Source organism: Homalodisca vitripennis, chromosome 8 (assembly GCF_021130785.1).
Source record: "Homalodisca vitripennis isolate AUS2020 chromosome 8, UT_GWSS_2.1, whole genome shotgun sequence".
Lineage (NCBI taxonomy): Eukaryota > Metazoa > Arthropoda > Insecta > Hemiptera > Cicadellidae > Homalodisca > Homalodisca vitripennis.
The window spans coordinates 68112136-68125904 of NC_060214.1; the positions used below are offsets into that span (position 1 = coordinate 68112136).

General features: G+C 32.0%; 1 protein-coding gene across 2 annotated transcripts in view; it reads left to right on the forward strand.

Moving 5' to 3' along the window:
• The first annotated feature begins 730 nt into the window (after nt 1-730).
• The window catches only part of LOC124367681 (NADPH--cytochrome P450 reductase), a 95065-nt gene continuing 82026 nt past the window's right edge, over nt 731-13769 (forward strand). For both annotated transcript variants that reach the window (XM_046824700.1, XM_046824701.1), the window contains exon 1: nt 731-1378. In XM_046824700.1, the coding sequence (XP_046680656.1) occupies nt 1342-1378 (37 nt within the window). In that variant the 5' untranslated portion in view covers nt 731-1341. The remainder of the gene's footprint in view (nt 1379-13769) is intronic.

The following is a 13769-nucleotide window of genomic DNA, read 5'->3' on the forward strand; positions in this document are numbered from 1 at the left end:
TCGCTCTAGACCAAGCGTGGCCCCTTTGTTTGTAAAGCCCGTTGGCCGTTAGTAATGTACCGTAGGAATTGCTCGCGTTATAACCTAGCGTAAAGGGCCACTTGCTCTAGAATAAGCGCGTCCCTTTGTTTACCCCGTTAGTAGAATGCATACGGAGTTGATTTCTTCATGACCGAGCGTGAGTGGACTCTTTAGACAAAGCGCAGGCTCCTGTGTAAAACCAATTAGTGTGTGGATAGACAAATGGGATTCTTTCAACCACGTGTCTTGCCGCCGATGCCAGTGATAGTTTTTGTGGAGTGATAGAGGAATCGCTAACTGCGGAGTTGACACATGGACATAGGAATTTTGGAAACGCACCGTCCCGTGTGCCTGGCCTGAAACGAGTACAGTGTTGGTAAGTTTGCATTATTCTTTATACAAACATTTTACCGCTATTGTTTACCTCCCCAAAAGATATCTGTTTCGATTTGTAATAATCGCACAACACTCTAATGACAATTTGTATTTCTATTTTATTACATATAACTCTCAAAACAAGAAGTAGTTAAACATTGATTCAGTTGTAGTTATGTATACCTATATTTTTACTCTTTGGTGTATAATGTGATTTCTAAGTATGGGAAAATGAACTTATGGACTGTACCAGTCACGGTGAAAATAAATACAAGAAACAGCTGCTTGATTTTTTTTCTCCCCCCCTCTCTCTACCTTACTTTCCACTCCATCTGCATTTGCAACGACTGACATTTGTACGTAGTCTTGAGTAAAATCCATTCATTATCTCATCTCTGTGATACGAAGGTCAGCTACGGGAGTGAATTCCAAATTTTACTTGCCTTTGGTTCGTGATCGGTTACGTGAATATCGGAGTGAAGACTCTGATATTATTAGTTTAGTTATTAACGCTAATGTTGATATTATTTGATTATATTTGTGTTCGGATATTCACTGGTCAAGTTTGCTCTTCCTAACCTTCTTTAAATTGTGTCGTCCTTGATTAATTTTCCCGTTGAAGCCTGTGCTCATGGTCAATTCACTTTTGTAGCATATAATTCTCTTCTTTGAGCATCCCTTTTTAATTGACTGATAAACAATTACCAGTGTTGCTGTTATTTCATGATTGAATGTGAATTTTTACACAGAACCTAGTAAAAACATTTTCAAGTAAATATTTAGAACTCAACTAATTTTGAGGTGAATATAATTGATTAATGATTACAAATATTACTATTTATAATTAGGCTACTGAAGACTTATTGTGAAACCATAGTTCTTCATGTTCTGAGGAAGAATTGAAGATAATACTACTTTTACTGCAGTACTCTCAAACATCTCATTATGGCTGTGGGATCTTGTTTCGTTTGGACTTTAATGGGTAAGTTAGTCTTTACTTGATCAAACATAAGTAGGCCTAGATATCGTATTTACATAGGTCAAGCTACTTAGCTGGGCTGTGGTATAATAATCGCCACCAACACAATTGGATGATAATTATCGAATGATTCGAATCATTGATATTCATGACTATCCAAACGACTGGAAGTAAACTGTAAAAGACTAAAAACAAACTGTCGGACCAAATAACGTAATAGATATTTCAAAGAACAATATGGTTTTGCTAGTTTTCAATCTTAGCAATTAACGTATAAATATTAATATAATTTAGAAATTAAAATATAGTATATAAATAATATAATTACAACAAAACAATAACATTATTGTCGCCATTAGTTAATAGCGAAACACATGATTTTAATTTTAAATATATTTCTAAACACGATTTTACTTTGAATTAATTTTGAGCGAACTGAATTAAGTTTTATACTTTAAAAATCATATTATGGTGAAGCTATACTTTTAAGTATATATGTAAAATAAATGTATTTGTTTCAGATTGCATAAAATAATCTATACTAGCTGTTTCCCGCGGCTTCGCACGCGTCTCTTAAGCTTTGCCCGTATATTTCTTTGCCTTCAAATAGTGTTTGGATATTTTAATATACGTAACTACTGTGTTGTAATTGCAGTTTATAATGTGCAGGCGCTTTGATAACTTTTATATCTTGCAGTACAGCCTGGTGGTTAGTTACATCAATGGGCATTGCGTATAAACCTTCTACATAGAAAAATACAAATTTTCATAGTGATCGGTCCAATAGTTTCTGAGTCTATAAAGGACAAACACACAAACATTCATTTTTATATATTATGATTGCAGAAACAGTTTAAACAAAATTTGTCGTTTCTCTTAAGCTTACTCTATGCTTTAAAACTATAAGTGTAAAGAAATTTATATATAAATATATTTTTTGTCGCATTATATATGTTTACAAAGAACAGCTGATTAAAAATTTGAAAAGACTCTTTCACTTAATAACATATGTTTGCTGCAATGCATTTCTTATGGGTATTTCTGTAACCAGTGGGGCGGAATCCTGAATCGGGAAAGGGATAAAAAGTATCCTATAACCTTCTACAGATCAAGACGAACAAATTAAAAAAAAAATTAGGCGAATCCGTCCAGCCGTTTGTGAGTGATGCTGTTACACACGAACAGTTTCATTTTTATATATATAGATTTAAATGACGTTTGAGCAGTGTAGTACAAATTTACCATTACTTTAGCCAATCTGAAATGGCATTTACATGGCAGGTACTGATGCCGTCAAAAGTACATTCATTAATAACTAAAAGTCATAGTTTGTTTGATTTCAACTAAAATAGTGCATAATTTTTCATTTTATTCTTAATACCACATTTAGAATGTTCAAAAAAGTCTTCTCAAGATCGTTTTAGATAAGTCATGTTTGTTCTTACTTTTCTTGTGATTTTCACCTTTAAATCTAGTTTTCATCTCGTCAATACAAACTGGACAATTCGGATTAAAAGGAGCTAGATCATAATCTTGTAACAATTTAAAACATTGCTCAGTGTTTATAAAATTGTTTTGAACCAATATCTGCATATTCATCATCATTGTGCCTGTCGTCACTAGCCTTCTCCTCTCCTACATAAACAAAATAACACTAGCTGGTAATGACATCACTAGCAACAGTTGGCAATGATGTCACTAGTCTAAATAAAAAAAGCTGGCAATGATTATTTATGAATATGTATACGTTAAATGTCGTATTCGATAGTATTGGATATTTAAAATCGATAACCATAATCCAATTGTGTTGGTGGCCGCTTATTATATTGTAGCCCTTGGCTGCATTATAGTAAGAAGCCGTTCCCACAATCAAAACTGGGTACCAAATTTTCGATTAGAAATAGGCCTACATAGACATAATTTGAATAGAAAAACATTTTAATTACAGTTATTTACATTTTTATAGTTATTTATATTATTGCCAGTTCTTTTTAAAATATTGAATAACAATATTGTTCCAAATTAATCATAAGCAAAATTGTTGGTACCAGTGGGGTTAATGGCAGCAAGTACAATGGCGATGTAGCCTACATGTGTTATTTGTGTTACAAGCTGTCACACACGTGTTTATCCTTCAAAATACTAAATAGTAACTAAACAATGCACAGTTTTGTTTATGAGATTTTATAAATACATACACTAGATAGGTTTTTATTCATCTTTAAATTATTACTTTTTGAGGTATGAAAATAGCTGAACTAGGTCTATATTGCAATTTAAAATACCTATAATGTAATTCGGTTTGACTTCTTGATTTTGGTAGTTTAGTTAGGGTAATCAGGAATATTGATGATTTTGATTGAGATGTTTCTCACTTATTATACTGCAGCTGCTTAATGTATTGTGCAATATTTTATATTCTATTGTAAGGAATTATGGTTTCTTTGTGAATAGCAACTATGGAGGTGTATATATATTTGTATTTGTATATGTATTTGTGTGTATATATATATATACACACAAATACATATACAAATACATATATATATATATATATATATATATATATATATATATATATATATATATATATATATAAAACACATGCAAAAAGGGCAGGGAGTTTGACTGGGGAGAATAGGGGTACCAACTGTTTTTGAGGGAAGTTAAGTTTTTATCTTTACTTTCACCTGTTTTTTAATCCATCTGACCATCTCTAGTGTTTGAAGTGGTGTTTATCAAACAGTTGGTATTTGTAAAAAAGTCACGTCTAATTATTTGTTGTTGTATCTAAAGGAATAATCTTGACAAAGAAATGAAAAAAGCCAAAAAATCAATTACAAAGCTGGAAATCTGTATTGCTTATTTACACCCATTGATATAATGAACTGATGCTGCACTGTCACAAGCAGTCACCACCACAATCAACTCAACATTTTTGATTATTTAAATTAGGTATCAAAACCAAAATGTTAAATCTAATAAAGTTACAGGTGTTTGAGATTACAGTATAGTCCTTGTTGAGATTTTTTTATATTTAAACAAGTAATGATAAAAATCTATCTAGGCTAGGCTACATGTATTTTATTAAATGTTACAAGCGAAGCAGTATAAGATTTAGTTACATACTTTTTGCTATTTTGAAGAATAAAAGATGTCTAACAGTTGTGACACAAATAACACTTGTTTATCACTGTTGTACTTGTGGCTTGTACTTCCATTACTCAAATAGAAATGATTTAATTTTGTTTGAATTAATTTTGTACAATACTGTGATTTAATTCATTGAAATAGTTGGGAATAATTAATTGTAAATAACTCAAATTAAAATGTTTTTGTGTTTGCTAGTTTAGATATTTAGGCTATAATCGTTAATTTGGTTCCCTGATTCGATTGTGGTTGTGCCCGCTTACTAAACTGCAGCCTCTACCAACACTGATTAATTGATTTAAAAAAATATATATTATTAAATATATATATTCTATGTGTATTAAGATAGAATGTAACATGATCTTACAAAGTGTAAACACATTTTCAAATTTGAATCATAATATTATCTAATTTAAAAATTATTGAATCTAAAAAAATTGTTTAGTGCAGAAAACTAAATAAAATAACATTGAAAGATGAAAACGTGTTAGTTTTTGTTTTGTTTTGTTTTTAATAATATCTTTGTGATGCAATAGTATTTTTCTTATCACGTTTCTTAACTGTGTTTTATGGTTAATGGTAACTTTATTATTTACGAGATTATTTGTATTGGATTTGTAATTAAGATATCTACCTAAAATGTAATGTTAATGTAAATGTAATGCACCTGTGGGTTTTTTTATTGTATGTGGTTATTAAGATATTTACACTTAAAGATTTTAAGAAGCCGCCATTTTGAAAATAAAGCTTTTAAAAATTGAAATTTTTGTTGTAATTTAAGCCTTTAGTTTATAAAGGTGCATTGGGAGTGCCGATGGCCGAGTGGTCTAAGACGCTGGACTTTGAGTCTGAGTTAGAGATAGCGCAGGTTCGAATCCTGTCTGTGACCGTTGCACTTTTTATCAGTACCATCCACCTTGTACTGTATCGACTCTCCCCCTTATTCTGTTTGATAAGATCCTCGCACAGGCCAGTGGCCCATGAGGACGGGCAGAATAAGGCAAAAGTAAGTTGACAAGTTGTTCTCAAATTAAAAATAGTTTTAAGGGAAAAAAAAACAAAATTGTGGCTACTCGGCTAATTATTGAGTTTTAAAAGTTTTAATATTATATTTAGGTTTGTCTTTGTCTAAGAATAATAATACCTGAATATATTAGTAGAAAGTTCTCGGACACCCTGTTTATATATGCATATACATATTGACTTGTATTTGGCCTTCTGATTATGTGTTAGTTTGCTTATTTAAACACATATGTAACAGAAACGGTTAAATCCTAAATAACTGAATCATAAAAAGTAAGGGTTCTGTGGTGTATAGTAGTGGTGACATGCTTGCCTGGCAAGTGAGAGATCTGGGTTCGAGTCCCAGTGGAACTTATAATTACTTTTTGTGATTCAATGTTTATTGAAAATTATGTATATAAAACAGAGTAGTATACAAATAAATGCAATAAGAGGTCTTTTGTGATTTTCAAAAAATAATTTTTTTGATTTCGGGAAAACAAAATAAGTTTATTGTCACTATTGTGTACCAGTATGTCAAATTACAGGACTTTTAAAGCTGAACGTTGACACTAATGTGAACTTTCTTGGTCAATTAGCGTCTATGAAATTGCCGTTAAAAAGTACCAAAATATTGTTGAAATTATGCATGTATCATATATTTTTGGACCTTTATGTATTTTCTTATGATCACCTAAACCCTTGGGATGAATGATACAGAATTTTGTAAATACTCCCGGGCTATTATATAATGTTACGGAAAAATCTAGAGCAGTTAGTAACTAGGTCACACCACTCAATAATTACAGTTATCTCTCTCTCTTATCTTTAATTTATCATACAATTTGTAATGTACATCTGTAAGGTAATTGATAAATATAACGAAAAACACAAAACACTGCAATTTATTAATATCGCCTTGTCAGGATGTAGTCCAAGGCCTTATCAGTTTATCTAATCAACTGGACCCAAGCCACACAGCTTGAGGTTGTCATTGCTCTATTATCAGATCATCCATCCAGCCATGTTGCAGTCAAATTTATCACCTTGCATGTTGTACTTTCAATGTATCTGTTAGTATTTTGGAAGTAGATAGGTTTTTAATATCTACAAAATAATTTATGTGTGTAAAATAATTATATAGATATTTTCATCTTAAATGTTCGAGTTGATAACACTTCGTATATATCGACCAGAATTCAGAAAAGTATTGCAAAAGTAGTTAAGAAAACAGTTAATTTGTACCAAAATATTACACAAACGTTCTCGTATGTGTTAAAATTTTATTTTGTTGCTTGCACACAATCATGAAAAATTTGATGTTTACACCTTCTTAACCAAAAATCCAAGTGACAGGAGGTCGATGTACAGCTTAATTCACGAAGGCATTAGTGGCACCATTATTGGTTTCAAGTGATGTGTTATGTAATTCCACTTGAAGTTCACTTTAAAGAGGCACCAGTCAGGGTTGTTGAATCTTATTTGTCTCTCTTTGTTGATAAACCCTTCCTTGCGCTCAGCTTCCCAGTTGATTGAGAATGAGTATCTTCCCGAATTCAGTTGGAAGACATCCTGAGAAGGGGTTGTAATAAATACTTAGTTTCATACCCAACAAGTGCATTAGATTCGTGAACCTTCCTTTGAAAGAGTGGATGTTACTGAATCGATTTCATACAGTGTTGGGTACATGTAACGTTTGGAAATATGTGGGGAATATTAGAGGACTTGACATGTGATGTGATAGTGCGAGTCAAACTATGGAACACTAGTAAGGCTCAGACTATGGAAAACTGATAAATGATTGTTCTTTGCGGCTTTATCCGCACGGTTTGGCTGGATTTCATAAATTGAGTGATGCAGGGCTGAGGGTATTGAAGTTAACCTTTGAAGGAGATCAGAATTTTTAATCTTTAGACACAATGCAGGTACTTTGTATATACTGAAGTAATTTTAATATTAGCGTTTATTTAATTTTTGTACTGGTTTATAGACAAGTATGGTACTTGTCATAAAGCGATAAGATGTATATAGGGACCGAAGCTTGATTGGGGAAAAAGTTGAATAAAATGAAAATCATCATTGTACAACAATCTCAATGCTTTAAAATATTACCAATGAGCTTAATGTTATCTGAGAAAAGTTTTATTTGCACCGACTGATGACTGTGAAGTTGATCACAATAGGCAGCTTAATTGGAACTTTGTTAAAATACTGGTAACAACATACCTTATTTATTGAATACACACTAAACTCATAGGAAAATATATGATTTAGTCCGTACTTTAGAATAAAATATTTGCACACACACTTGAAAATAAATCATAGTTTGATATTGTTTGTGTCCATTAGATTTCATGAATGTAGGGTTACATCACTTTTAATAAATATCTACTCAACATCAGTTCAATCTCTCTTTTTTGTATAAATGATGCTGCCACCATTTATCCCATCTGTGTGGCCCATTGTTTCTTTTTTTTTTACTTACTCTTGAACAGTGAGATTATTGTTTGTTACAGTCAGAAAAGTTTGCCTGTAAAAATTTTATTTTTTGTTGCAATTGTAAGATACGATATGTCCCGTCCATTTTACTGGACTTCATGAAGGATACCACAGAACTAGTATAGGAGAAATATCGGCAAGTACTATTTTTTTCTATTTAGATGTGATTAAAATCCTCGAGTGGCGACGTAACGGTTAAGCCAAAGGATGATTGGAACTTACTGTATTGAAAATATAATTAATTTGTGCCAGTGTTACACAAATTTTCTGCTTTTACAAGTTAGATAGTGTGTGGATTAATTTTATTATTTACACAGTATCAACATTTCTTAAAGATCTAGATACTGGAATGGTTAGGTCTTTTTAGATACTTTTTGGGTAACTAAAAATGACAAATGTATATCTTCTTTAAGTGATTCCTTATTTTAAAGAGTTTTATGAATACAGATTAACTGTGGAATTTAGAAATGACTCTTCCCTAACCAAAATGATGACAAATCAAAGTTTCAAGAAAACCTCATATTCCCATTCTGTGAACAAACCAGGTTATTTATTGGTAGTAGAGAGTTGATAAATAAGTTAAAGCAATGTAAAACATTTCTCTTATGTAGAACATTGATAAGAGGTTTGTATTTGTTGTAAGTTATATAGTACTATAGGTATTTTCAATGTTGACTGTAAAGTCTTGTTATTGATGTTGGTTTCTTTATTGATTCAGTCATATCAGAATGTTGTTCATGCTTTTATGTAATACAACAAAAATATTTCTCATTTAAACGTAAACATTTATAAATGGTTTTAGACGGTTTCCCCTGAAAAGGTTTAGTACAGTCAATTAAAATCAATAATTAGATTCTAGTCAACACTAGGGTTTTCTGCTGTTAATTACTGCACAATCAATTATAACTCTTTATCTCTATCACGTGTATGATAAATATTTTAATCCATTTATCATCTTCTAATACAAATAAACAAGGCAAGAATATGTTACATCACATTTCATGCAAAACAGGTTTTATTGTGGTTGAATGCAAAATTCCAAACCTATAGCTCCTTTCATTTTTGATATGTCCTGTGGTCAGGTAGACAGACAGGTATCATACAGAAAATAAATTTTTACAGCCCCTGGCAAAAAAATAAAAAAATTGTGTCAGCGTAGTACTTCACTGATGCTCAGCCAAATTCATTGATTGGACATGTTCCATCATAGAACCTATACTTGTCTATATAGAAATGAAGTTGTAAAATTTGAAGTCTGCAAGAATAACTTGGACCCTGTCACCAATTTGAACATAGACTCACTCTCATTATTATATTTTCCTTTTACTGTATGAATAATTTACAATGGCGGTTTCATAAGTCAGTGACTTTTTGAATAAAACAAATTTTTTATGGCAAATAAACATTTTATTTTCAAAATAATCACCTTTTAGCTTGATACATTTAGTCAATTTTTTTTTATTCTCTCCAAATAATAGGTTTTCCCAAGGCTCTCAAAATAGGAGTTGTTTCAGTAATGACTTCTTCATTCAACCCAAATTTCCTACCATCGAGCATTTCTTTAGGTTTCGAAACAGGAAATAGTCACAGGGAGCTAGATCTGGAGAATATGCTGGATGGAGTAGCAGTTTGTAGCCCAATTCATGGATTTTTGTCATTGTGACTAGACAAGTGTGTACAAGAGCATTGACTTGATGGAGCAGCACTTTCCTCTTTCGTTTTTGCTTCAAATCAACATCGAGTCTGTCCAAAAACTCTGAATAATATTCGCCGGTGATCATTTTACCCTTCTCAAGGTAATCGATTTGAATGACACCCCGTGCATCCCAAAAAACTGTGGCCATGACCTTGTTGGCTGACAGACTCACCTTGGCCTTCTTTGGTCCACGTTCAGACCGAACAACCCACTGTTTTGATTGTTTCTTGGTCTTTGGCATGTTGTGATGGATCCATGTTTCGTCCACAGTTACAAAACGGTGCCAAAACTCACTCACTTACATTCTCCGACTGTCCAATATCTTTCCATGGATTTTATCCACGATTTATGGCGTGATCATTTCTTTTGGGCGATCTAAATGTTTGGTATCACTAGTGCTGGTACGATCACAATGGAATTCTGTAAACCACTACCTAATCATTGAAATTTAAGTTGCAGAATCCATGTAGTATTTATCAAGTTTTTCCTTAGTCTCATTGAAGGATTTTTTACATAAAAAGTAATGCTTAATCAGCACACAAAATGAACTTTTTTTCCAATTTTATGAAAATTCACGAGGTTATCTGCTTTGAACGGCTATCAAACACCAGCTGCACGACGCATATTGCTCAAAGTTACAAAGTTGTCCACTGATAGATTACACGGCAGCACTGTTGCATTTAAATTTACTGTGCGGGAAATTAAAAAAGTTACTGCCTTATCAAACCGCTCTCATACATGTATTACAATCTCTCATATGACCTCTGTTTGTTTACAAATTTATTTATTCTTCTATTTTCTTGTTGTCATTATGGTTACGCATAAGACTAATGAAAAATATTTAGTAACGTTGAGAGAAAGCAATTTCAAGATTTCACCATTTAATCAGCTGTTTTAAGGTATTAACTTTTAAAAATTGTGAATTCTGTGTAAAATTCCCTATTGTTAAGGGAAACGTGATTTAAACATTTTAAAATAATACGTCTCCTTACTAATTAATAGCGATACACTACTGACGAGTATTAGTTTATTTTCACATAAGTGAAGGTTATCATTTGCAAACTACAGTATAGACAGTACAAAATTATATTATAGCATAAACTATGATGAATACTCTATATATGAAAAAGTTCAGTAATCATGAAATGCAAAATGCCTTTATTAAAGAGGCGGAGTTAGGGCTGTCAAGCCCTCTTTACCAATCAAACTCAAAATCATATAATCCATCATCTTATATTTAGGAGTTATAATTAGAGCTAGTTATTAAACAATACTATGTATTAAAAGAAAAAGGTAAAGGTGTAAATATTTTACAACCAAAGGCTAGGCTTCCAGTATTGTTTATTGTCATATTAAAGCAGTTTGTACAAACAGTTTTATTGTTTAAAACTATTGGTGGAAAATTTGATAGGTTGACAGGATTGTGGAAATTTTCCATTATTATTTGTTATAACAGAAATACAACGCTTTGAGAAGTTGTACCGACCCTATTCTACAGGTGTACAAACATTATAACATAAAGTTAAACTTGCATAAAGTGTAAACGATTCAAGATATGGTGATCACACCGCTCTAAACATCATCATGTGAAGTGAGATGAAGCCAAAATAACATATAATAAAAAAGTTTCAGTAGAAAGTATGCTTAAAGCAATTGGAGTGCTCGTTTTGGTAGGGGTGGGTAAGAACGGATGGACTGCACACTTAGGAGTCGGCTGAAGTGAAACAACCTTCAGTTTCAACCCATAAGAACAATATAAGAAAAAACCTCAGAGACTTTCAAGCCCTTATTGTTTTCATAGAATTAGATCCAAATCCAAATACTTTTAGTTTTTCATCTAATGTACGTGCTTTTTGAGTATTTGAACGATGAAGTACAAAAAAGGTTTTTTTTCTGAGTAACCAATACAGTGACAGAAATATCTATTGTATTGGGATGCGTATTAAGTATGTCTTTAAAATGAATATATTTCATTTCTTTATAATCTATATATATAAAAAATGAATGTTTGTATGTTTGTCCTTTATGGAATCGTGAACTATTGGACCGATCATGATGAAAATTTGTACGTATATGTATTTTTCCACGGAGAAGGTTTATAAGCTATGCCCATCCCTTTCCCGATTCAGGATTCCGCCCCACTGGTTACAGAAATACCCATAAGAAATGCATTGCAGCAAACATATGTTAACGTCTTTTCAAATTTTTAATCAGCTGTTCTTTGTAAACATATATTACACTTATAGTTTTAAAGCATAGAGTAAGCTTAAGAGAAACGACAAATTTTGTTTAAACTGTTTTTGCAATCACTGTTAAACATAGACTTTACTATCCAGATAATACAATTCAAATTTGACGTAAAAATTCACCTTTAACTGCAATATTTATTTAATATAAACCATGCTCATGCTTGATCAGAAGAGTAATGCAGATATCATAATTACTATCTTACGTTGGCTACAAATATAAAGAATGTTATAAAATCAACCTTAGTTGTTTTTTTTGACAGAAGTATGGTTCTCAAAACTCCGTGTGTACATATTCTCTCGATCGAGACAACAAAGCAAGCTCAATCGTGGCATCGGAGATATAACTAATTTAATCTAAAATTTATTATAGTAAAAAAAAAATTTACTAAGTAATATAAGGACTTCGGTTCTTAAGATTTGCGTGCGAAGCCGTGGGTAACAGCTAGATAGAGGCAGGAATATGGTACATACCTTCATAATACGCCCAAGAGGCTCACGATGGAACGACTATCAATTATCTCAGCAATGTTTAGAATGTGATAGAAAAAGAATAAGTGAATATAGTGTACTGTTTTCAACGGGAAATTGCGTGCGAAGCCGCGGGCAACTTTTGCAAAAAATTATTGAAATGCGCAGCAAAGCGCGCCGGGCCCGCTAGTCAAGTATAAAAGAGTAAAAATATTTGAGGTTTATCATTGTTCTTATGGAGCTAAAATCAAGATGGTCACAAGTGCGGTCAATTCTTAACATTACACCACTTTACTATATTGATCCACATGGTACGAATACATAACACTGTACTCTCGTTCGGCAACTTTACCAAGATACTAACCCATTTAGATGCTGTGGCATTAAGCATTACTGTGGTACTCTTTATGGATCAAATAAGTAATTGCATATGAAGTATTTGATATGTAAAATTAAGTTTTAGAATTAAAAACAGTAATTCAGTAATATTTTTCTTATTATTTGCTCTTCTTTAACTTTTTCTGTTTCCTCCGGTAACACTGGCCTTGGTTATCAAAGAAACATTTGTGACTAGCCTCTAGAAAGACCAACCGTTCATGCAAGTTTTTTTGCAATACTGCTATATCTCCCTTTTAGATTCTCGAGAAAGGTGATTGGTGTAGGTTTTAATGGAAAAGGTGAAATCTGAAAGTATTCTGTGGCAACATAAATTTCAAGAAAGCTTGCACAAAAAGTTAATACCATTTTCTTATGAAGGTTTCAATGGAACAGTTGAAATACATGTGGCAATACATATTTTGAGAAAAATTGCACTGAAAGTTAATACCATTTGTTTGATGTAGGTTTCAATTGAAAGGGTAAAATCTAGAAATACTCTGTCACAATATATATTTCGAGAAAGTTTATGCAGAACATTATTACCATTTGTTTTATGTTGGGGTTTAAAATGGAAAAGGTGAAATCTGAAAGTATTCTGTGGTAATACATATTTTGAGAAAGTGCTGCACCAAAAGTTAATACCATTTGTTTTATGTGATTGTTTAAGGGTATATTCTAGCCAGTTACTGTAGAAATCATATTACAAATTTTTAAAGTTTGAGCTTATTAAAACTTAAGCTTGACAAATGTCCACAACAGTCCTGTTTTCTTCTTACAAGCAATTTTGTTTGTAAATTGGTTTCACAAGAAGCGTTTCGCTATAGTGCGAATTAAAAATGCTAATTATAAATGACCTATTGTTTTTTTCTTCAGGCACTGTTTTAAATACAGTTAATCAATTTAAATTGCAAACCACCAACAGTTACGTTTTAATGATGTCTGTGGTCAACGG